We start from the raw sequence: 24,704 nt of genomic DNA on the forward strand, positions 1-24,704 counted from the left end.
ATTCCCAGCTCTCCCAGCATCCAGAGGGGCTCCAGCCCTGGAGCAGCTCTGTGGCCCCCAGGTCTGGCTCAGGATCCTCTCCAGACCCTTTGCAGTGGGTTTTTTTCTTTTTGTTGTTGTTTTTGTTTGTGTTTTTTTTTTTTTGGGTGACCCCTTCACAGAGCTTCCCCAAACAACACCAAGAACTCAAAATGGGATGAACTCAGAAAAGGGATTTTTTTTTTTCCCCCCAAGCCCAGAGACTGGGAAAAGTCCTTTGCAGAGCCAAAATCAGCTCCTTCCATCTGGAGACCTCTCACACATCATCCCAAACGTGTTTACCAATGGAAAAGGTGCAGGGGGATCTCCCAGGGATGCTCAGGAAGCAAAACTCATGGGAACAACAATTTTACATTTTTTTAAATGTAAAAGTTTACAATTTTTCATCTTCCCATGTAAGATGAACCATGGCTTCCTCCCTAAAAAAAAAAAAAAAATAGAAAGAAAGAATTTTTTTTTTTTTTAACAAAGATTTTATTTCCTCCACTCAGGAGAGAGAGTTTAAAGGGCAGCAGGAAATTTGTCCTGCTGCCAGGGCCAGACACCCTCTGCTGTGTGATGCTCCCGAGGGGCGGGAAACCACTGGAATATTTAATTTTTAAACCCCTGTGGTTTCGCAACCCAGGCCAGGGTGACTCCAGATCTGCTGGCTTTGCTGTCCCTGCCACATTCCTGGAAATCCGGCCCCAGGGATGGGCGATTTCCTCCGGCATCCTCCTCTCCATCCTCCTGCCTGTGCCTGGAGCTCTCCCGGCTGGGGAGAAGCAGGAAAACCCCGGCAGGGGCTGCAATTGCCCCTCTGGAGAAGGATCCTGCTGTTGGAAAAGGCAGCTTGGGTGTCAAACCAGCTCCCAGGGAGGGGAAGTGATGCCTCAGGTTTGAGCTTTTCTAGTTTTCACATTCACATTTAGGTTCGTTTTCGACTCGGAGATGGGGTAACGGAGAGGTTTGCACACCTCGAGATAAGAAATCCTGACGTAGAAATGCCACAGGATAGGACAGGCTTCGCTGAGAGAGAAATATAACCAGAAACAAGTTTGAAAGGATATCAAATAAATACAAATAAAATGAAGAACTTTAGAGAAATAGAACTATGAAAGATGCATTATAGTAAAATGTGTGAGGAGTAATTCTAGATAATTAACTTTAAAGCATTTACAGTGTGGCGTGGCAAAAGCTGCTAGGCCAAAAAACAGCTTATAATGTAATTAAAAATAGTTGGCTTTTGATTGTAATGGTGTGAATTATAAGAATTTAATATATAATATATATAATATATATATTATATATGTAATATACATGATATACATTATATATATAATATGCATGATACATTAATGTATAATATATTAAAAAATAGAGCTGCTTTAGTGTGTGGGTCTGGGCTTCACATCAGGGGATGCTGAGCTCTCTGCACAGAGCAGGGAGACAAAACAATTCCTTCTCCAGCTGGGCACCAAGGACAATCAATGCAAGTTTCAGGCCCAAGAGCACAAACAACGTGGGCTGGAGAGAGAAAACGAGGATGGGACTTTGTGAAAAATGCAAATTTTATGATTGGCTTTTCGCAAATATTAAAATGAGTCTTATATGTGTAATGTTAGAAAGTTGTGCTGTATTAATTCTTTTAAGTAGTGTGCTAAATACAGCTTTAGGTTATAACATAATGTTAAAATAGAAACTCTGTAAGGTATTTTTTACTAACTCAAGAAAGGGATGAGGTAAACAAGAAACTCTTCACACAGAGATAACAGCGACAGGGCACACAAAGAGTTACAGCCTCCTTATCAGCAAAGACAAACATCCTTCCACCTCCTCTCCCTCTTCATGGAACCACCAGGATTAAGGGGAAGAAGTTGACAAAAACCAGAAAAAAATTCTTATTTTGCAAGGAATTCCCGCACCATGTATGAGATCTATGAAGATGCAACAGGCTGTTGCTTTTCAGGGTTATTCCTTTGTTCACAGGGCGTGGTTTTGGCAGCTCAGTGCCCAAAAACATCCGGACATCCAAAATTCTTCGCTTTTTATTGTCTTGTAATTGTGCTAACTCTAAATTTTTCTTACTCTAATTGTATTACTGCTTTTATAACCACTTCATTATTATTCAATAAATTCTAAATTCTTCTAAATTAGAATAAATTCTTCTAAAAATTCTAAAACCAAGTGACTGGCGCTTTTCACAGACTTCATCAGCTAAAGCTGTAATTGGACAACGAACTCCAATGTGCAAATGGACCCAAACTTATAAAATTCGTGCATTTTGGGACCATTTTGGTTCATTTTGGGTGCAGCCCTGGCTGGGCTCTTGTGCTGCCCATGGAGGAGATCCTTTTCATAAATCCCTGCTTTATTCTGTAGCTCTGTTCCAGGTCAGCCTTCCCGACCATCCCACCCGAGCCGGGTTCCTGTCCCGGCCACCCCGGGGTGTTCCCAGGTTCCCTGTCCTGACTAAGCCCTGTGGGACTGCAGGAATCTCGTTTTTCCAGCTGGGAAACCTCTGCCACCGTCCTCACGTGAGGTTCAGAGCTGAGGGAAGTCCAGGAATTCCCCCCTCATTCCAGGGTGGGATGAGAAACAAAGAGATGCTGCCCCGCACGTCAAAATTTTCATTTATTTCAGCTAAAAACACCATTGAAAACCTGTTTAAAACGCCTCAGCATTCCCAGCTTTCACGAGGGATATTTCCCAATATTCTGGAAATAGAATAAAGCTTTCAAACTAATCAGCACAAGATTAATTTAATTAATCAAATGAGGGAATTGATGGAATGAAATTACCGCAGTCCCAACATCAATTCATTTGGGAGCAGATATTTAAATAGAGATACAAAAATAAATATATTTTGCATTTGTATCCCCAGCAAACACCTCCAAAAGCGGCTCAAAAGCCTCTCAGAGCTGACAAAACCGAGAGTTAGGTGAGGAAATTATTTTCCTGTTAATATCAGAGATTAAAACGCTCTTAAAAAAAGGCAACCACCTGAAGGGAGGGGAGGGAGAGAGAAGTCTGGGGCTTGTTTTAACAGCAACAAAGCACCTGTGAAAGCCAAATCAGCCGAGTTGGGAGCCAAGTTCAACCTGGGCTGAGCCATGGGGCCACAAGTGGGGTTTGAGAGGGAATGGAAGGGGCAGAGGAGGCGAAAACCCCCAGCACATCCCACCTGGGCGCTCTCCCATCGCTGCCAAGGGGCCCCAGGATTCTTCAAGGGAGCTTTAAGATCCAGCTGAGGCAAAAATAGACAATTTTCGAGGCTCCCCATGACCATCAGCTGAGAGTGAGAAGCTCTCTGAGCTCCCCCACATGTGCCAAGCCTCCAGCTCTTTGTTTATTTAATGCGGAACCGTCACTTCCCGAGCAGAGTTTCACTTAAAAAGTTCATTAAAATCTTGTTTTTACTTCCCAGGAAAGCATTGTTTGGAACTTCCCTCCCGGAGCTGGCTTCCTGTTGATGTGAAATCCTGATAAACCAGCGCCCACGGCCTTTCTGCTCTCCCTGCTGCATAAAAAAAAAAAAAAAAAAGGACATTTTGCCATTTTCTTGGAATTTTCAGCTTGCTCCCATCCCATTTCGCTGCGGCCCCAGTTGTCCCCAGGTGTGAATGGCCTGCAGGGACAGGGAGGTGACACCACGCCCCTGATGTCCCCAGTCCCATCGGGATTTTTTTGCTCCCAATTTCAGGCTGGACAAAAATTTTAAGTCACCACTGAAGCCATGAAATTTCAAATCCTTCCTCATCAGCGAGCCAAAGCTCTGGAGAACAAGGATTTATTCTGCTTTTCGCCAGCAGAAGTATTTCTGAGCAATAAAAATGCTCCTTGGGCTACCAAGACCCACAGGCATCAGCCCAGCCCAGCTCTTCCTTTAATAATCCAGCATTTTCTTCTCATTCGGGAAGAAATCCAAATATTTCCAGGAGGCATCTCCATGCCCCAGAGTACACTGATCAAATCACCTGAGCAACTCCAAAATATCAACACCCACAGGCTGAAAAATCACTAAAAAACCATATTTACACTGCTGATACCAAGCAGCAAGGCAGCACGAAGCCAAGCACCCGGTGGCCGGGGGAATTCCCTCAATTTTGGCCTTGCAGGAAGCCCATTTTCCAGCCCTTTAATTCTGCAGAAATCAGAAAAGGAAACAAAACCCACATCCTCTCTCCTCGCTCAGCAGCTCCAGCTGTGCCTCTTATCTCCCTTCTCCATGGGTTGTCCTCGCATTTCCCTCCTTCCCCGGCCAAGAACTCGGTCCCTGCTCCAAGCCAACAACCCCAAGGTCGCCTTCACCTTGTCCTGGCCAAGCCCCTGGGCAAGAGCTTTGTGAATCAAAAACCCCACGCCGTAAATTTGCATCTGAAGCGATTTGCGGGGCTGGCTCTGCTCCTTGGGGAATTTTTAAGTGGATTTCAGGGATGTGACAGATTTATTGGGCTCGGGAGTTCCCCTGGGTCTGTCTAGAGCCACGTTGGGGGCAGGGGTTAAAGTCCCCACAGCATAAAAAGCTGAGCCACGTGTTAAAGGGCTGAGCCTGGAATTTTGGGTTTTTCCAGCATTTATAAGATGCTGGGGCAAAACCTGGAGGGAGGGGGGTTGAATTTATCTCCCCAAACCCCTCCTGTGAGCCGCAGGCTGGAACAGCAGAGCTTTAGACACCGAATGCAGATCCCTGGTGCAGCCTGAGATTAAGAGGGAAGGATTTCTGGCTTTTCCCTTTATACCTGCCAAAGCTCCAGCGCTGAACTCTCACCCCCTCCTGGCCCATTTTCCTGGCCGGCAGCTGTGCCTGGTGGAGCTGGATTAAACCTTGTGGCTGGGCAGGTCACGAGTGACCGCAGGGGACAGGTCAGAGCCCCGAGAAGGGGGGTTGGACCCAGAGCGCCCTCTGAGCAGGAATGTCTGTGCGATCAGGGAAGGGATCCGCGATGCTCTTTGCCTTTGGAGCTGGCAGCACCTCGGCTCCTGCACGGATCCCAACAGGAGGAGCAGCACAAACGCAGCGCCAGAGCAGCCCCGGCGCTGCTGCGACCCCCAGACCCTTCCGTGGCACCACCCCCACTCCTCTGACTCAGCTGGCTATTCCAGCAGCCATCAGGAGAAGAGGGATATCCGATATTTTCCGGGGAAAAGCGCGCAGCTGAGCGAGCCCCCCGAGCCCGGCAGCAACCCCCAGAGCCGCCCCCTTCCCATCCCAAAGCTCAGGTCCAGCAGCAGCACGAGCAGGAATTATCCCAATCCCATCCCCTGCAGCACCCGTGGGATCACAGGACTTGGGGATGCGGCCCCCACCCCATCACCCCCGCACCCCAACCCCAATCCCAGCCCCGGGGGCGGCTGCCCCATCCCTGAACTCCTCTGGCACGTTCGGGGAGGGTCGGGGGGAGCTGCAGCCCGGGGGAGGTGACCTTGGGGACAGCCGGGATGTGCAGCGCCGCACAGGCACACCTGGCACAGCCCCCCGTGCCACGGCAGGTACCTTGTGACTGCTCCTGCCGGAGCTGCGGCGCTTTCTGGGGAAGGGCTTCTATTTTGGGCAGAATGTTTTCACTTGGCCTATATTAAGCACATTCATTTCGCAGTCACAAGGCAGCGCAGAGCGGTGCGGGAGCCGCTTCTCCTCCGGCAGCAGCTCCGCAGCCTGGCAGCTCCCCGACCCCAGCGGTGCTGGCACAGCCCAGCCCAGCCCGCTCCTCTCCAGGTGCTGCCCGATCCAATCCCGTTCCCATCCCTCCGTTCCCACAGCGCTGAGCCCGTCTGTAACTTCCCGGCTCGAATTCCTGCATTAAGCACTCCCCACTCCCGGCTCCTGGAGACGGGAAAAGCCACCGGGAATTGCTGCAACACCCGACACGCGACCTCAGCTTGCAGGGAAAGCATTGAGAAACCCTCAGGTGTGACCTCTGCCAACCTCACCGCGCTCCCTGGGGATGCTGTGTGGGCGCAGGGATCGGGATGGAAGCATTTCCACCTTTTCCCTCTTTCCCTCCCACTCTCCTGCACACCGTGGCCTTGAAGAGGAGATGAATCTCTGCCCCGTGCCTCGTGGATGCTCTAATTGTGATTACAGCCCTTCAGGGATGACAGCAAAAAATAAACAAACACCTCTTCCAGGTGCCACGGCCCGGCTGGATGAGACTCGTGGGAAAGCCCTGGGGCAGTGGGATAATGAGGAGCCGGGATGAGGAAGGAGCATCCTCTGCTCTGACTCAGCTCGGGCTCAGCCCTGGTCCCACGAGCTGGGATGGACTGGGAAGGTTCCACTGCCCACCCTGCTGCTCCCTGCGCCAGCTGGGCTCCCCTGTGCCAGCTGGGCACCGGGACCCGCGTGGAATCCCGGCTGGCTGGGCAGGGGTGGGCTATAAACAGCAGCGTTCCACATTCAGCCTCCATGAAGCTCTTCCCTTCAATCCCTGCTTTGTTTTCTCCCTCTTCCCAAGGCTCTCTGCAGCCTGGGATGAAGGGGAGCACAACAGGCTTGACGCTTCCCTAAATCCTCCAGGGAAAACCTGGAGTTGGAACAGTTAAATTGGTTCAAATCCCCCGTGTTGATGCACTTATACCAGATTAACCTTTTCATCAATAGGCCCCCAAATCACTCTGAACCTGCTTAACCCTTCCCCAAATGGGTTTAACTGGTTTGCAGCAGGGGCTGGTAGAGCTTTAACGAGCTCACAGCTGAGTCCCAGTGGTGGTGCTTTCCTGGGAAGCCCTGAGCCCCCTCATGATCCCCAAAACCAGTTTGGAGCTGGAAGAAGGTGAGGGCACTTCCCATATTTGGGGGGAATCCTTCAGCGTGAGCATCTTTTCCAGAACACTTTCCAGCTTCTCCCCTGCCCAGGTGTTTTTTCGCAGCCCCTTGGCCCCCTGGCTCTGAAGGGGACCCCAAAATCTCCCCTGTTTACAGTTCCTCACAGTGGCAGGGTCACAGAGGTGCTGCATTTACACCCCAAAAAACCCTAAGCTGCAAAGCGACAGAAAACAGCCTGGGGTCCCCAACACAGCCAGCCAGGCCCCCCTTTTCCACCTGCCCCTCTTTCCAGCACCAGTATCCCCAGGGCAGGGCTGAGCCTGTGCCCAGCCGGCTCTGGCAGAGCCCCAGGGCTGAGCCTGGAGCCAGCGAGGGCTGAGATCCCCCCAGGGTGATCATTTGGGAGCAATTTGGGCGAGATTAGGACCATTTGCAGATGTTCCAAGACGCAGCTGCAAACCCGCCCTTGCTCCGGGCGGGGAACGTTTCCCTCGCTCTGTGACCCGGCAAAACAGGCGCCTTTTAGTGCCTCCCACCAAATTAGGTGGAAAAATGCCCCCGAGTTCCCTCCCTGACCCAGGCTGGAGCACGGGGCTGTGCCTGCAGTGAGGCCAGAACATCCTGGAGGTGCGAGAGAGCCCCGCTGGGTGCCCCGCGGCACCTCGGGGTGGAGGCGAGGCAAGCGCTGCGCTGGCCCCGTGTGTGCCGAGCTGCACGTTCCTGCTCTTATCAAATCCATCGGGATCAGCTCCAGCGGCTCCCGCTGCCAGCGTTCTCCAGCGAGGGGAACAGCCCGAGAGGAGCGCGTTCAAGGGGGCTCCTCCTGCCCCTTAATCCCGTGGCGCTGCCCATAATCCCATCGCCACCCTCCTTTCCCACGGAGTCACCGCTCGATCCCACTGAGTCACGCTCGTGCCTCCTTTCCGTGGCCCGTGGCCATTTCCCCGGTGCCTCGGTTCCCATTGACTCACCCATTCAGAGCTCACCGTCTCTTTTCCAGTTCCCATCCCGGGCATTTCTGGTCACTCGGCCTCACCTGGGACCTGCCTTCCTTCCTGCATCCCTGAGGAGCATCCCAGAGCAGGACCCCCAGGCTGGGCAGCTCCTAAAATCACCTCCAACCTGTGCAGAAATGCTATTCCCAGGCCTCAAGGCTGCAGGGAGTTTCCTTTTCCAGGAGCAAAGGATTCTCCCCATTTCTCACCCTAGCTGGCATCTTCTGCTGTGTTGGGTTTTTGTTTGTTTGTTTGTTTGTTTGTTTCCCACAGATCATGAGAAAATTAAAAGCTTTGCAGAATTTAGATGCAATCAGTGCCTCAAACATATTCTTTCACACTTCCCATCCATCCCTCCCTCCATCGTGGAACCATCCCATGGGTCGTTTTCTCCAGCTGTAGCAGAGGAAACATTTAGGAACGAGTCTGAGAGACTTGGGATTTGCAGGGAAATGGGATTTTTTTTTTTTTTTTTTTGGGGGGGGGGGCGGGGGGGAGCAGAGAGATGCGGGCCCCGGCGCGTGCCGGCGCACCCAGAGCCGGCCTGAGTGGAAAATTCCTGTCCGTTGAGCTGGGATTGTGGTCCAACAGGTTTTCAGTCCCAGCCCCTTGAGTTGTGTCAGTGCAAAAACTCATCCCTAGGGCATTTGTTTGGATCACATGGGCGAGCGTATAAAAATGGGTGCTGCCAGTCCAGGCTAGTTTGCACCTGGAAAGAGAAGGCGGCTGCTGGAGCAGAGGGGAAGAGCCGCGGGACAGAGCAGGGCCGCTGCGCTCAGGTAACCACGCCCGGAGCAAATCATCCCCCATTTCCCCAGGGAGCGCCGATGGGGCATGGAGGGGTGAAGGTTTCTCCGCCGGGAATGCAGAGGCTCTGAGAGTTGGGAAATGGGGGAATTGTGTGGGAGAAGGGCTGGATCCTGCCCTAGGAACAGCTCCAAGCGCCCCCGAGTCTTTTCCCGGTGCCCAGGGGCGATGCAGCCCCTCCGGAGCGGGGAGAGGTTGGCATTCGCTGCTCCTCCTTCCCTCACTACCCCTTGGAGCTGTCGAGAATTGGGGTGTGGGGCCTGTGGGGTGCCGTGGTGGCCCTCAGGGCAGAGAAGAGGCTGCTCAGGCAGAGCCACGTGTGAGGAGACACCGAGGTGTGCGAGCAGAGAGTTTTCCAGCGCGGAATTTGGCCCTGCTTTCCCACGGGAAGGGGAGATGCAGCCGCAGATAAAGCCGGCGGCGCTCCCCGTGCGCTGCTCGCTGTTTCGGTCACGGCTGTCGGTGGCTCCTGGCCAGTCATCAGCACAGCCACGAATCCACTCAGGGCTGTTGGTGGCTCCTGGCAGACAATCATCACAGCCATGAATCCACTCAGGGCTGTTGGTGGCTCCTGGCAGACAATCATCACAGCCATGAATCCACTCAGGGCTGTTGGTGGCTCCTGGCAGACAATCATCACAGCCATGAATCCACTCAGGGCTGTTGGTGGCTCCTGGCCAGTCACCAGCAGAGCCATGAATCCACTCAGGGCTGTTGGTGGCTCCTGGCCAGTCATCAGTAGGGCCATGAATCCACTCAGGGCTGTTGGTGGCTCCTGGCAGACAATCAGCACAGCCACGAATCCACTCAGGGCTGTTGGTGGCTCCTGGCAGACCATCAGCAGGGCCATGAATCCACTCAGGGCTGTTGGTGGCTCCTGGCCAGTCACCACCACAGCCACACAGGCACCGAGCCCTGGGTCACCTCCCTGCCTGCGCGCCCTGCGCTGCTGCCGCTTCCCTCGCCCTTGGGGTAGGAAGTTTCTCTGGGGACCCGGGAGCTGTTTCACAAGCCAGGGCTTGGATGATGACAGAGGGAAATCCTCCTGCCCCGGGGCTCCTTTCTGCTCCCAGTGCTGTCACCCCCATGTCCCTCTTTTCCTGCTGTTCCCTCCTTCCCTCTCCCCGCTGGGATCTCCAGAAGTTTTCTCCCCACTTAGCTTCTCCTTCTCTGCTCTCCATCCCTACTTGGAGACAGTTGCTTGGAGACAGACTCCTGGTTCTTTGATGTTTTAATCCCTTTCATTTTTTTAATGGGGGAACAGTGGGAGACGATGGCACGATGGGTACCACCACACTGGTTGGGAGCAGATGAGGGAGGAGAGTCCAGGAAAGATCTGACACCAGAGGGAAAGGTCTAAACCAAGCAACACCAGCATTTTCACCTCATCAGGAAATATCCAACCCCCCACCAAGCCCCCCCAAGCTCCATGCCCTGAAACAAGTCCTAGGAGGGTCCCATTTTCTCCTTTCTCGCCCCAGGCCCCCACCCAGGTACGGAATGAGAATGAATTCCTGGGCTGGGGGTGGCTTGGACGGCTATTTTCCTGTCCTGACGAAGAGCCCAGGCTGGTTGGCAACATTATCCACCTATTTTCTGCACTGGTCTCCGTAGCAGGAGAAACCAGGAGAAAAAGGGAAACGGAGAAGCCACAGGATGCACCGTTATAAGAGGAACTTTCCCCAAAATAGAAGCTTTTCACAGTTTTTTCACGAGGCGTCAGCAGCTCTTAATGCTGTATGAAACTGTGAATCCTGCCTGGAGCAGCCGGCGGGAGCCTGTCAGTGCTCCAGGCTGCAGCTGCAGCCTTTCCCAAGGTGTGGGGCCGGCCGTGCCCCCCAAAACCTGCCTGGGGTGTCGGGAACAAGCAGCTGGAAGCGCAACCTCGGCTGTGATCCCATGCCAGCAGCTCTTTCTGCACCCCTCGGGCTGGTAAATACAACATATCCCAGCTGGAGGGTGCAGAAATCCTGCACGGATGGATCGAGACCTTGAATTTCGCCCTGACCTGGTTTTTAGCTGCAGAAGATCCGTCTGGAGAGCCCCAAATGTTCATTAGCTCAGCGCTGGGGCGAAGGGATCTGGGCTTGTGTAAGGAGCTGCATTTTACAGGAGTACACGGCTCCTTCTGGGTTTAAATATTTATAAGCTGAGTGATGAATCCCTGGAGCTCTGCAGCCGTATCGATGGCAGGGTGAGCTGTCACCTGGGCCGTGTCAGGTGGCTGATTCCAGGGCTGGGACATGGGATCCAGCTGGGGCAGAGAATTCCTGCATGCAGGGAATTTCCAGAGCCCCCCCAAACTCCTGGCTCTCAGACAGCCCCTGCTGCTTTGGCAGGGCAGGGGATGGAAGGTGCAAAAATGTTCTTTTTTGCTTGTTTTAGACCTTTCCTTCTGGTACCAGCTGTTTCCCAGGCTCTGCTCCCCACCAGTGTGGTGGCACACCTCAATGTGTCCTTTTTCCCCCACTGTTCCCCCATCAAGGCTGGGTTTTGCCATTTTTGCAAAGTTCTGGTTGAAGATTTCTCCCGGCTCCAGTTGGATACTGAGCCTGTAAATGCCATTTTTTTGGACCTTCCACCTCCCTCCCTGGCTGCTGATGGGCCTGGAGGGCCCACGGGGTGCTTGGAGCTGTCCTGAGCAAGGAGACCTCTTGTAGCCTCATCCAGGAAGCAAAACTGCAGCATTTGGGATTTTAGAGAAGCAAAACAGAGGGGTAACCCTTGCTGCTCTTCATGGTGAATCCATGGATGGATCCAGCACCATGGTGGGTGCCTGGAACCCACTCCCTGCCAGGAGCCAGCACTCTGCTGGCTTTGCCAGGAGCAAATCCCAGGCTGGACTCTGCTCCTGACGTGTGCAGGATGCAGCGACGGGGAAGGAGGGGCAGCCCCTTGCCCTGCCTTGATCCGGAGCCTTGGCAAAAGCCACCATGCCTGGGGACTCGGTGGCCTGCTGGCCACCCCAGGAGCCAGGCACTGCCCGGGGAGCTCAGATCCACAGGGAAGGCTCCTAGCCCGAGGGTGAGCTGTTTGGAGAGGGGGTTTGAGCTGGGAGAGCCTCGCTGGGGCTGAGGGGAGGTTGTCACTGTGGAACCTCCAGAGCAAGGCACAGGTCTGTGTGTGTTCCATGGATTGATTTGTTTTGGCTGATTTGTAGGGTGGCATGAGGAGGGCAGGGCTGGCAGCGAGACATGGGGACAATGGGGAGACAAGGGACAGCTCTGTCCCCACACCAGGACTCTGCTTGGCCAGCCCAGAACTCACCTTCCCAAAATCTTTCTGTCTCCAGGGTCGGGAGGTGACACCGAGTGGGGAGGGGGTGGCTTTAGGATGTGAGTCCGTGTTTGGGGTGATCTCACAGATCCTTGTGCCCTCTCCTTGCAGAGCCTGCCAAGAGAAAGCGATGGAAAGCCCAGGGAAGGGCAGCCCCGCCGGGAAGATGACAGCCATGGCTCACAGCCTGTAAGTATCTCCTGCTGCCTCCTCCCGCCCCTGCTCCCGGCACTTTTCCACCGGTCACTTTCCCCGGGGACTTTGCTCTTTGCTCCCATCCCACCCACGCCACAGCAATGCCTCCGTTCCCCGTGGATGAGGTAGAAAACAGCAGAGGAAGGCAAAGGCAGGGTCCCAGGGGCTTTGGGAATGTGTGGTCTGGGGCTGCCTGGGGTTTTTGGGGTGTTTCCCTCTCCTAAATCCGCTGGCCTTGGTCTGTGCCAGCCTTTCAGCCCCTTGCAAAGTGAATGATGCTGGATTTTGGGGGCAGGGTGGGGGGCCGAGCCAGGAAAGCTGTAGTGGTTGCAGAGCATCCAAGGAGCATGAGGAAAATGGGTTTGGGTTTGGATTGCTGCATCCTGCCCCCAGTGAGGCTGGGCAGGGTCCTGGCAGCACCTGGAAGGGGTGGAAATGCCCCGGCTCTAAACTGGAGAGTCATAAATTTTACTGGGGCTGGAGTAATGTCTGCTCATATCTTGGATCTCCTGAGGGCTTCTTCATTCCTGGCTGGGGAGTGGGAGAAGGAGGGAGGAGGATGCTGTGGGGTGAAAAGGGGGTTTGGTGTGAACCCCAGAGCTCAGCCTTGGGTGTGGAGTCAGGATCATGGAGCTGGACAGACGGGATTCCTTGGGGACAGGCTCAAAAGGCTTAAACTGGAGAGACGGGAGCGGGAAGCAAAAGGCCTTTTAATCACAGCCCTGCCGGAGATCGCGGTGCTGAGGGAGGGGGATGGCACTGGGCAGCTGTGCCGTGCCGTGGGCAGCTGTGCCGTGCTGTGCTATTCCATGCCGTGCTGTGCTATTCCATGCCGTGCCAAGCCGTGTCACAGCGTGGGCTCGCTGGGGAGCAGTCAGCTGAGACTTGTGTTTCTCCCTCCCTCGGAGGAGAGGGGCTGTGAGCAGCACCCATGCTCCACAGCTGCTCCCGACCCCTCTCCCCTGGCCCGTGCCCACCTGGGTGCCTCCATCCGCCGGCTCTCTCCTCCCGCGAAACTTTTTCTGCCGGGAAGGAGGCCCGTGCGAGCTCCGCGGCCGGAGCGTTCCGCCTGCGGGTGACAATCGTGCTTTTGTTTTGCCTGGCTGCGAGAGGGGCAGGCGGGAATTTGGCTGCCCAGAAAGCTGCCGGGAACCCTTTCTGCCACAATTAAGCACCTGCTACAAGAGAGCAAATAAGCCAAATCATGCGGCTGGCAAACAAGCTTTACGTGTTCCTTCCCCGTGACCCACTCCAAGAAGCAGAAAGCTCCAGGCTCTGCGGCTCGGCTGCTCGCAGCTCCCGGGGCAGCGATTCCACTGCTCCGCCGCCGCCTCCCGGTCCCGGCGCGGGCACCGAGGCAGCGCCGGGAGCTGCTTCTTGCCGGCTCAAAACCCAAAAGGGCTTTCCCCTCCCCAAATTAGCGGCTCCATCTCCTTCTGCTATGGAGAGACAGATCCCCGTGCTGCGAGTTCGGTGAGGCGGGGGCCGGCGGCCGGGCTGGGGGGGCTGTGCCGGGCCAGGCGAGCGCTGGGCTTTGCGCCGTTCGCTGCGGCGCTGCATCAGCGTCAGCCTCGGCACGGGCCTGGTCCGAGCGGGACGGGATCAGGCCATGCAGGGGGCCGAGCTTAGCGCGGCTCCGCGGCGGGGATGGGCAGGGAAGGCGGCTGAATGCCTCGGGAAGGGATGGCGAGGATCACATGATGCGGATATACGGGGTCCGAGCAGCGCGGCCGGCGGTGCCCGGCGCCTTCCCGGCAGCCGCGCTGCAAAGATGACTCGGAGTTTTTTTGTGCCCTGAGGGTTCAGATTTTGGGGAAGTGCCCTAGGGGCGAGGAGAGGGCTGCAATAAGCCATGTAGAGAAGGGTAAAAAGGCAGGATCGCAGCGTGTGGCCTGTGCTTGGAGGGCACGGAGGGATGGAACAGATTTGCTCCCCTGCACGAGAAGCCCTGCGAGGGTTTGGGGGTGCTGCGGGGGGGCTGTGGAGCTTGTGAGGGGTCTCCTCCACAACCAGCACCACGCATGGCCCAGCTGGGAGCTGACACCTCCCTGAAATTTGGGGAAAGATCTCAGAGGGATGCAGGAGAGGGTGCACCCCTTTCCCAGATAAATACTGGAGGGCACGGGGGGGATCGGATGCAGAGGAAGGATGGAGGTGAGATTTAGGGGGGATGAGGGTGTCATCCCCCCCTATGGATGTCACAGAGGGTGGAGGGCAGGGTAGGGCTCTCATGCAGATGGAGGATAGGGATCCATGGAGTGCAGGACTGGGAGCCAGGACGGAGCTCCCTCTATGGGGTGGGTTTAGGGCCAGGATGGGGTCGCATGGAAGGCAGGATTGGGGAGGCACAGCAGAGTCCCCTGCAAGGGAGAATTAGGGACACGATGGGGGTCCGAAGGCAGAATTGTGGGGGCATGACGGAGCCCCCTGCAAGGGAGGATGAGAGGACATTATGGGGTCTCCAGGCGGATTTAGGGGGACATGACAAAGCCCCCTGCGAGGGAGGTTTACGGGCAGCATGGGGGTCCCACGGCAGGACTCGGGGCCACAACGGAGTCTCCTGCAAGGGACACGCTGAGGGTCCCCATGCGCGGCAGGATGCCCGTAGCCCCCCCGGGAGCCCCCCCGTGTCTCTGTGAGCCAATGCGCGGCAGCGGGGGGGGGGCTCGGGGCGGGGCTCGGCCGGGGCCGCTTGTTTTTTGTGAATGAAAGGCGGGGCGGCCGCGACTGCAGCGCGCAGGGCAGCGCGCACCGCTCGGCGCAGCGCGCAGGGCCGCGATCCGCGCAGGGCTCCGCGCAGCGCAGCGGGCCGCGGATGCGGAGATCGGGGCGGCCGAGGTGCCGCCATGGGCCCCCGCGGCCCCGGCCCTGAGCCGCGCAGCGCGGCGCCCAGCCGTGCCCAGCCGAGCCGCGCAAGCCGCGCCGTGGCCATGTCCGGAGGGGCGAGCCCGGCCCCGGCCCCTGGGAGCCGCCGCTTCGTCTGTGTTGGTGTAAGTACCGGGGGACCCCCCCGCGCTTCCGCCCCGCGTCCCGCTCCGCCTCCGCGCATCCTGCCTCGCCGCCCGGCCCGGCCCGGCTGGCGGACGGGGGACAGCGAGGGCCCGGCCCCTTCGCCGTGCCCCGCACCCCCGATCCGGGTGGCTCGACCCCCCTCTCGCCCCCTCGCCGTGCCTCACGCCGGTTCCCGGTGTTCTCCAGTCCCCTCGCCGTGTCCCGCACCCCCTCCCGCTGCTTCCCGTCCGCCTCGCGATGCCCCGCACCCCCGATCCAGCTGCCCCGAGCACCCCCAAGCTCCTCGCGATGCCCCGCAGCCCCGATCGCGTGCTCCGAGCTCTCCTCAGACTCCTTGCGGTGCCCCACATCCCCGGCCTAGGTCCTCCCCAGTCTCCTTGCCATGTCCCGCACCCCCGATCTGGTGCTGCGAGCACCCCCAACCTCCTCGTGAAGCCCCGCACGCCTGGCCTGGGTCCTCCCCGACCTCCTCTCCGTGCCCCGCAACCTCTCCCGGTGCTTCCCGTCCCCTTGGCGATGCCCTACAGCCCCGGCTCGGGTGCTCGGAACCCCCCTGAGCCCCCTTGCGATGCCCGCACCCTCTCCGGATCCTCCCGAGCCCCCTTGCGATGCCCGCACCCTCTGCCATGCCCTGCACCCCCGATCCCGATGCTCCGAGCACCCCCGAGACCCCTCGCAGTTTCCCGCACCCCCAATCCGGCTGCTCCCCGCTCCCTCCCCAAACTCCCGCACCCTCTCCCGCTGCTCCCCGAGCCCTCTGCGATGCCCCGCACCCCCGATGCGGGTGCCCCCCGCACCCCCGATCCCGGTGCCGCCCGCCCGCCGCATCCCCCGGCCCCGGCCGTGCTGCAGCCCCGCTCGGGGCCCCGTTTCTCCCGCACCGCCTCCCGCCGCGGCCTCCACAGCCCCGGCTGCTTCCGCGGGGACGCCCGGGCCCCGTTCCTCCCGCACCCCGCGGCTGCCCCGAGCGCCCCGTTATTTTTGGGCATCGCTGCCCTTTCGGGGCGGTTTCGCCCCGGTTTGGGGGTTCTCCTCCCCTGGCGAGGTGCGGGATGGAGGGTTTGGAGCCTGGGAGTTGCTAAGCGACAGCTCCCGGGGTGATGGTGCAGTTGCCGTGGCAACCGCGGGCTGGGAGCCTGGAAGGAGCAATTTTGGGGTTCTCCTTGGGGAGGGTGTGGGTGTGAATTGGGTGCCCGTGGTTTGGGTGGGGGGCTGCGGCAGGCAGGGAGAACAGGGCTGGGGGGCTGCTGGCTGGAGCAGCCCTGCTCCTCTGGGAAGAGCTTTTCCTTCAGGGGGAACTCCAATCTCTCAGCATCTCGGGTTATTTTTACTCTCCGGTGGGTTTTGGAGCTGTTCCCAGGAGAGAAGTGATGGTAGGAAATGTGAGGAGGGGGCTTGAAAAGCTTCAGCCCCTCCTGGGGTGGTGTCATGGGTGAGGGGCTGTGACCTCCCCCCCCCACTCCGTGGGGCTAACAGAGCTCCCCAGTGAGGTTCTGCTTTATCGAGAACCCCCTTTTTGTCCCTGCTGCTGTCCCCCTCTTCCCCTCCTCACGGCAGGCACTGATCCCACAAGGATTTAGCCCTTAATTCCCATGAGGCACCAGACTTTCCGAGCTGGCTCGGCTGGGGGTGGGCTGAGCTCCCCATGAGGGACAAACATCCCAAGTGCCAACTGCAGTTGTCATTCCTGTGCCTTCCCCCTCCATCCCAATGAGCTCGGCTGGCTCGGGAGCACGGCTGGGCCTAAAAATAACCACAGCAAAGCTCCCCGAGCACTCACACCCCCCACCCTGGAGATCTCCTGGTCCTACAGAGCCGAGCTGATCCCTGGCAGGAGCAGGGGACAGGGGGTGGCAGCAGAGGGGGACGGAAATGGATTTTGAGGGGCTAATGGGGAAGGAGCCCACCTGCCCTGCTGCTGCTCCTGGTTTTCAATGCCCTTTGGGATGAATTCCCCGCATCCCAAAGGATGGAGGGGGTGTGGGATGCGGCGACAACTACTCCGAGAAGTTCTGCCTCGGGACCAGCCCGGTGTGGAAGCGCTGGCACCCGAAGTGACCAGGATTTGTGCCACCTGCCTTTGCCTCCAGCTGCCCACGGGGCTCGTGGCTCCCCGTGGATCCAGGTGTGCCCAGGGAGCCTGCGCACGGAGGGAGGTGCTAACATTGGGAAGTCCTTGCCAGGCTGCCGGTTTGGGGAGCTGTGGTCCCACGTGCAGGGCTCGGTTGCCATCGTTACCGGGTATTTTCGCTCACTGCGCTGGTGGTTTATTATAGCAGCTCAGGAGGCCGCTGCCAGGAGGGAGCGACGAGGGGGAAGAGATCCGTGGCCTTGGGAAGTTCAGAGAAATTGGGATGTGGGTTTTTTTGTCCTCCTTGCTATACCGAGGGGGAAGAGATCCGTGGCCTTGGGAAGTTCAGAGAAATTGGGATGTGGGGTTTTTTGTCCTCCTTGCTATCCCAAGGGGGAAAAGATCCGTGGCCTTGGGAAGTTCAGAGAAATTGGGATGTGGGGTTTTTTGTCCTCCTTGCTATCCCAAGGGGGAAGAGATCTGTGGCCTTGGGAAGTTCAGAGAAATTGGGATATGGGGTTTTTTTTTTTTTCCTTTTTGCTATCCCTCAATCTCCTCAGTGCTTTTTCCCCTGGAAACCACATAAACCCTCAGATTCATGCTGTGATGAGTTAATTCTGCCTGATTTAGGCTCTAGCTTTGAGCAGGGAATGGGTGACACACCTGGGCACACCTGGGTGCTGCTCATCAGCTCTGCAGCACCCACAGCACCAGGAGTGCTCTCAGGAGTGTTGGGGTCACACCTGCTCCTGGGAGCTCTCCCAGTCCCCGTGGCTGCTGAGCCTCTGGGAAACCTAAGGAGTTTTGTCTTGCTGCTCTTAGCTGGGAGCAAATATCCCGTCGGGAATGGGGTGGGAAAAGGGGGGCAGGTCGGTGTCCCCTGCCAGGCAACAGAGCCTGGCAGTGCCCGTGTGTGCACTTGGTCTGGAAGCTTCTCTTGCAAATGCTGGAGATGGAGAAAAGGAAGAGGAGGAAGGGAGAGGGAAAAAAAAAAGCCTCATCTCACATGAACAAGCATGAGCCGGAGAGCCGGGAGGGAGGAGGGCACAATCCAACGCAGGCCATGTGTCTGACGTGGCACAGCAGCCACACTGCCACCAGAACATGAAATTTTAAAGGGGACTGGCGGGCACAGCGAGCTGGGAAGGGCTGGGCAGCTGCTGCAGAGCTTCCCCGGGCTGCCAGGGAGTGTCAGCATCCTCCTGCTTTGTGCCCCTGTGGTGCCCTGGAGACACCACCTGGCTGGTCCTGGCTGTGTTTGCCGAGCCCTCCTTCCCCTGGCAGGTCCCAATTAATGGATTCTGACATGGATTATGAGAGGCCAAACGTAGAAACCATCAAGTGCGTCGTGGTCGGGGACAACGCGGTGGGCAAGACCCGGCTCATCTGTGCCCGTGCCTGCAACGCCACCTTGACCCAGTACCAGCTCCTCGCCACCCACGTGCCCACGGTGTGGGCCATCGACCAGTACCGCGTCTGCCAGGAGGTGAGGGCTGCCGAGGATGCTGGGGGGGCTCATGGACACCCCGTGGGAATCCCGAGGAGGTGGGAGCCGCGTCCTGCTCGCAGGGGGGTCGTGATTGACTCCCCGCGGTGGGGACAGCCCTGCTGTTGTTGTTGTGAGGCTCAGGTTCTGAGGAGCTGGATGGTTTCTGTTCCCGCAGGTGCTGGAGCGCTCCCGGGATGTGGTAGACGATGTCAGCGTGTCCTTGCGCCTCTGGGACACCTTTGGTGACCACCACAAGGACAGGCGCTTTGCCTACGGCAGGTAGGGAGAGGCAGAGCCCGGCGCTACCCTGGGCAGGGAGGGGGGTCCCCAAACCGGACCTTGACCCCTCCCTCGTCCCCTCACAGGTCCGACGTTGTGGTTTTGTGCTTCTCCATCGCCAACCCCAACTCCCTGCACCATGTGAAGACCATGTGGTACCCGGAGATCAAACACTTCTGCCCCCGCGCCCCCGTCATCCTGGTGGGCTGCCAGCTCGACCTGCGCTACGCCGACCTGGAGGCCGTCAACCGGGCACGGCGACCCTTGGCCAGGTGGGACCCTCGTGCCCTGGACACGTCCCTGCCTGCCCTCCTTATCTCAAGAGGTCTCTTCATTAATTATCTCCCGTCTCTTTCAGGCCAATTAAACCTAACGAGATCCTTCCCCCGGAGAAGGGCAGGGAGGTCGCCAAGGAGCTGGGGATCCCTTATTACGAGACGAGCGTGGTGGCCCAGTTCGGCGTCAAGGACGTCTTTGACAATGCCATCCGTGCCGCCCTCATCTCCCGCCGCCACCTGCAGTTCTGGAAGTCCCACCTGCGCAACGTGCAGCGGCCCCTGCTCCAAGCCCCCTTCCTGCCCCCCAAGCCCCCTCCTCCCATCATCATCGTCCCAGACCCCCCTTCCAACAACGAGGAGCGTCCAGCCCACCTTCTGGAGGACCCCCTGTGCGCGGACGTCATCCTGGTGCTGCAAGAGAAGATCAAAATCTACGCACACAAGATCTACCTCTCCACCTCCTCCTCCAAGTTTTACGACCTGTTCCTCATGGACCTGAGCGAGGAGGACCAGCAGAGCACCGCGGGGCACGGCTTCGGGGCGGCCGTCACCGCGGCCGCCGAGCGGATGCTGCACCAGGAGGAGAGGCACCACGGGCGGGATTTCCTCCTGAGGGCCGCCAGCTTCGACATCTGCGAGAGCGCCGAGGAGGCCGGACCCGGCCAACGCAAACCGTGCCTTAGAGCCTCCACCAGTGACGGGATCCTGCGGGGCAACCGCTACGAGAACGGCGAGCGCGGGCTGCGGCGGGGCCGGAACCTCTCCTCGTGGAGCCGGGCCTTCACCAGCATCCAGGAGGAGATGGCTGAGGACCCGCTGACCTACAAGTCCAAGCTGATGGTGGTGGTGAAGATGGACGCGTCCATCCAGCCAGGTCCTTTCCGGGCCGTGCTGAAGTACCTGTACACGGGCGAGCTGGACGAGAACGAGCGGGACCTCATGCACATCGCTCACATCGCCGAGCTGCTGGAGGTGTTCGACCTGCGCATGATGGTGGCCAACATCCTCAACAACGAGGCGTTCATGAACCAGGAGATCACCAAAGCCTTCCACGTCCGGAGGACAAACCGGGTGAAGGAATGCCTGGCCAAGGGGACTTTCTCGGGTACGGCTCCGGGAGCAGCAGCCTGGTCCTTTCTGGGGGCTCACAGGCTGGGTGGGGGCTCGGAGCTCCTGGCTTTGCTCTGTGTGTGAGGGGGCGGCCGTGCCTCCCCCAGGGTTTTTGGTCACACTTTGCTGTTTGGGGATTTTTGTCACCTTTTTTTTTCTCCGAGAAAGTGAGTATGAAGCCCTTCCCCAGGATTTCCTGCTCCCCAGCTGGCCCAGCAGCTCTATTTATTTATGGAAGAGTTGCAAAGTCGACTTCCTTCACTCCCAGACGTTCACAGGGTCATCCTGATTTATGAGGAGCAAGTGCCCTTAGTAGGATTTCCCCAGCTTTCCAGCGAGCACCACGAGCCACCAGCACGAGGTGACATCCCAGGGGGACGTGAATGTCCCAGCTTCCCTCTGGCTGCATTTGTTTCATGGAGATGGATCCTAATATGGTCAGGCAGTTCCCTGTCAGGGACAGATGTGTGGGAGAAGCTGTGGAGAGCGAGGCAGGAGATCCCCAGCCTCCTTCCCAGCTCTCCAAGGACTCAAGTTTAGGTGTGACATTTGCTTCCCAGGTTTTCCCCTTGGAAAACCCCTTGGAATTTCCAAGGGGAAAACCCCTTGGAATAGGCAGAGCACTGCTGAGGCTCTTCCCCGTGCTCCTCCGAGCTGGCGGGGAATGCTGGATAAAAATGAGAGATATTTTTGGGAAAAATACAGGATATGCCAGGCTCTATCCCCTTCCCTCTGCTTTCCCCGGGCTGAGGGGTTTTGTGGCTGAGCCCCAGGTGGCAGGGCCGGTCCCAGCAGCACCCCTGTGCTTGTCCCCAGATGTCACCTTCGTGCTGGATGACGGTGCTATCAGTGCCCACAAGCCCCTGCTCATCTCCAGCTGCGACTGGATGGCCGCGATGTTCGGCGGCCCCTTCGTGGAGAGCTCCACCAACGAGGTGAGGAGGGCTCCCTGGGAGGGTGGCACAGGTGGGGACGGCCAGGAGGTGACAATGTGTGTGTCTGGCAGGTGGCACTTCCTCACACCAGCAAGAGCTGCATGCGGGCGGTGCTGGAGTACCTGTACACGGGGCAGTTCAGCTCCAGCCCCGACCTGGACGACATGAAGCTCATCATCCTCGCCAACCGCCTCTGCCTGCCGCACCTGGTGGCTCTCACAGGTGAGTCCAGGTGGCTGCAGCACGGCAGGGTGACTGTCACCCCATCCCAGCCACCCCCTGACCCCCTGTGTCCCCCTGTGCAGAGCAGTACACGGTCACCGGCCTGATGGAGGCGGCGCAGATGATGGTGGACATCGATGGGGACGTGCTCGTGTTCCTGGAGCTGGCTCAGGTAGGACAGGAGCCTGTGCTGGCAGGGCTGGGGGTGCTCCAGGTGACACACAGAGGGGTCTGAGGGGCTGGGGGTGCTCCAGGTGACACACAGAGGGGTCTGGCAGGGCTGGGGGTGACACACAGAGGGGTCTGGCAGGGCTGGGGGTGCTCCAGGTGACACACAGAGGGGTCTGGCAGGACAGAAAGTGACACACAGAGGGGTTTGAGGTGCTGGGGGTGCTCCAGGTGACACACAGAGGGGTCTGGCAGGGCTGGGGGTGCTCCAGGTGACACACAGAGGGGTCTGGCAGGACAGAAAGTGACACACAGAGGGGTCTGATGGGGCTGGGGGTGCTCCAGGTGAGACACAGAGGGGTCTGGCAGGGCTGGGGGTGCTCCAGGTGACACACAGAGGGGTCTGGCAGGGCTGGGGGTGCTCCAGGTGACACACAGAGGGGTCTGGCAGGACAGAAAGTGACACACAGAGGGGTCTGATGGGGCTGGGGGTGCTCCAGGTGACACACAGAGGGGTCTGGCAGGGCTGGGGGTGACACACAGAGGGGTTTGGCAGGGCTGGGGGTGCTCCAGGTGACACACAGAGGGGTCTGGCAGGGCTGGGGGTGCTCCAGGTGACACACAGAGGGGTCTGGCAGGGCTGGGGGTGCTCCAGGTGACACACAGAGGGGTCTGGCAGGGCAGGAGGTGACACACAGAGGGGTTTGGCAGGGCTGGGGGTGCTCCAGGTGATACACAGAGGGGTCTGGCAGGGCTGGGGGTGCTCCAGGTGATACACAGAGGGGTCTGGCAGCTCCAGGAGCTGGACAGCCAGGTCTGGCCTTGGATGTCCATGGAGAGATGAGGTGAATCCCTGGTGCTGGCCCGTTCCTGGTGGCCCTGAGCTGGTGTCCTGTCCTTTCCCAGTTCCACTGCGCCTACCAGCTCGCCGACTGGTGCCTGCACCACATCTGCACCAACTACAACAACGTCTGCCGCAAGTTCCCCCGGGACATGAAGGCCATGTCGGGAGGTGAGTGGCAGCCAGGGGGATGTGACAGGGGGGTCCCTGCAGTCCTGGCACCGCCCTCACCCCCCCCGTGTGCCCGCAGAGAACCAGGAGTACTTCGAGAAGCACCGCTGGCCGCCGGTGTGGTACCTGAAGGAGGAGGATCACTACCAGCGGGCGAAGAAGGAGCGGGAGAAGGAAGACTACCTCCACCTCAAACGGCAGCCCAAGAGGCGGTGGCTCTTCTGGAACGCCTCCTCCTCCCCTTCTTCCTCTCCTTCATCGTCGGCAGCCACAGCCTCCTCTTCCTCCTCCTCCTCCTCCTCCTCGGCTGTGGTTTGAAAGCCCCGTCCTTGCCCTGGCTCCAGCGTCCCTGGGAGGAGACGGGGAGGAGAAGGAGGAGGAGGAAGGGTGGGATGCCCTGCCCCAGCGCCAGGCGTGGGGCGGCACTAGCCCCGCAGCAGGCGGCGGTGGCCGCGGGGCGGTCGCTGGGGAGGGGCTCAGCCCTGCTCTCCCCGCGGCAGGACTGGCAGAGCCCGAGCAGCAGGAGAAACTCACGTTTACAGGAGCGCGAGGGCTGTGCTGTGGTTTCATTTCGGAATTTTTGTTGGAAATTGGTTTTGTTTTTTGGAACATCATCAGCATGAGGAAGGAGAAGACGAAGAAGAAGAAACACATCCTGCTTCTACTTTGATTTGGAACCAGAAGCTCTGGGATGTGGTTTGGGTGTCTGATGGCATCTCACCACCTGGAGCCACTGTGGGGGTCCTGCCACCCCCTTGGACTCACAGCAGGGTCAGGCACAGGGCAGGGGACCCTGGTCCCCAAAAGCCTCCAGGCACTGCAGGATTTCCCCTACAAGTGGGGTCTGTCCTAGTTCAGGGCACAGAGAGGATCGGAGTCCTCTCCTCCCTGTTCTTAACTCTTCAGTTTTGTTTAGACAGAAACTTAAAGCAAAAAAACAAAAAAAAAAACAAAACCCCAAACCCAAACCCACTCCCTCAATCTGCCACACCAGAAACCAACCCCGAGCCCTCGGCTTGGGATTTTAGCCTGGAAGGCTCCATTGTAATAAATGGTGTTTTAAAAGCCCGGCGTGGTCCCTGTGTGTGTGGGAGGAGCAGCTGGACAGGCACATCCTCGTGCCAGGCTCGGGGTGATGCCATTACCCCCTTCCAGCGCTCCTGGGACGGGCAGGGACAGCGAGGCCTGGCAGGACCCAAACCCTGGTACAACACGAGGTGGTGGCTTTTCCATCGGACTAACTCTGCCTGTCCCACCTGTGTCCCTGCAGGGCTGCCAGGCAGGGCAGGAGGCACCCAAACCTCCTCACCCTCCCCAGCTGGGATGGGGAAAGCTCCTTGGAGCCCATCCCTGCAGAGGCTGCTGCTGGTGGAGCACCCAGGGGTGCTCCCGGTGGCGTCTCCTCCCACCCCACGCTGCTCCTCTTCCCAGCTGGCCTCGTGGAGCACCTTGGAGCCTCCCATTCTGCATGCCCACCCTCAGCCGCGGATGCAGGAGCGAGGTGGCTCCTCACCCTCGGTGTTCCATCCCTTGGCAGCCCCAGTGAGCAGGTAGGAGCACGACTTTCTCTCCTTTTTCACACAATCCGGGCGCTCGCCGCTGCTTCCGAGTCCTGTTTGCCTTCCCCGGGCCAGGACCCGAGCCCTGGCACTGAACCCTGCATGTGCCTGGCCCTGCCCAGGTCTGCATGCTCAGGGGGCACAGGGGGATGCCCACGACCCCTCCGGGCAGGAAAAACAGCTCCTGCTTTTCACCCCAGCCCCCCACGCTCTTAAAAATCCCCTCTGCGGTGCAGGGGCTGGGGAGCAGCTGCAGGGGCGTTTTGGGGGGGCTGAGCAGAGCCCTTTTCTCACTTAGCACTGCATGGATTTGCAACACAGCTACTGCAAGCAACACACAGAGCCCTGGCTGGGTGGAGCCGGAGCCCCCCAGGTCAGCATTGCCAGTGCCACCCCCAGCACGAGGGACAGGGGTCACCCCCCTGCTCTGGTGAAGGGTAAATAAAGGCCAGGATGGCTGCTGAGAGCTTTCCCTGGCAGAAAGGGCCCTTGGGGGCTTGGTGGGGACC

The 24,704-nt window shown here is 58.4% G+C and overlaps 1 protein-coding gene across 4 annotated transcripts; it reads left to right on the forward strand.

Annotated features, from left to right (window-relative positions):
* Positions 1-11,994: 11,994 nt before the first annotated feature.
* RHOBTB2 (Rho related BTB domain containing 2) lies at positions 11,995-23,704 on the forward strand. 4 transcript variants are annotated; one of them, XM_054000725.1, is made up of 10 exons: positions 11,995-12,054; positions 18,428-18,629; positions 18,808-18,911; positions 18,998-19,183; positions 19,270-20,294; positions 21,116-21,234; positions 21,306-21,456; positions 21,540-21,628; positions 22,531-22,636; positions 22,716-23,704. In XM_054000725.1, the coding sequence occupies exons 1-10, from the start codon at positions 11,996-11,998 to the stop codon at positions 22,952-22,954; spliced, it is 2,280 nt and encodes a 759-aa protein (XP_053856700.1). In that variant the 5' UTR covers position 11,995; the 3' UTR covers positions 22,955-23,704. The 4 variants fall into 4 exon arrangements, with proteins under 4 accessions (XP_053856700.1, XP_053856698.1, XP_053856701.1 ...); XM_054000723.1 differs by lacking the exon at positions 11,995-12,054 and adding an exon at positions 13,166-13,533; XM_054000726.1 differs by lacking the exon at positions 11,995-12,054 and adding an exon at positions 14,928-15,050.
* The last annotated feature ends 1,000 nt before the right edge of the window (positions 23,705-24,704 follow it).

The sequence above is a fragment of the Vidua macroura genome, chromosome 28 (assembly GCF_024509145.1).
Source record: "Vidua macroura isolate BioBank_ID:100142 chromosome 28, ASM2450914v1, whole genome shotgun sequence".
Taxonomy (NCBI): domain Eukaryota; kingdom Metazoa; phylum Chordata; class Aves; order Passeriformes; family Viduidae; genus Vidua; species Vidua macroura.

Bases quoted from the DNA above. Each gene is read 5' to 3' on its own strand.
- RHOBTB2 (XM_054000723.1), top strand. From the start codon at position 13,265: ATGCGGCTGGCAAACAAGCTTTACGTGTTCCTTCCCCGTGACCCACTC. The intron at 13,534-18,427 runs GTGAGGCGGGGG...TTCCCCTGGCAG, and splicing joins ATCCCCGTGCTGCGAGTTCG to GTCCCAATTAATGGATTCTG. The intron at 21,235-21,305 runs GTGAGGAGGGCT...TGTGTCTGGCAG, and splicing joins TGGAGAGCTCCACCAACGAG to GTGGCACTTCCTCACACCAG.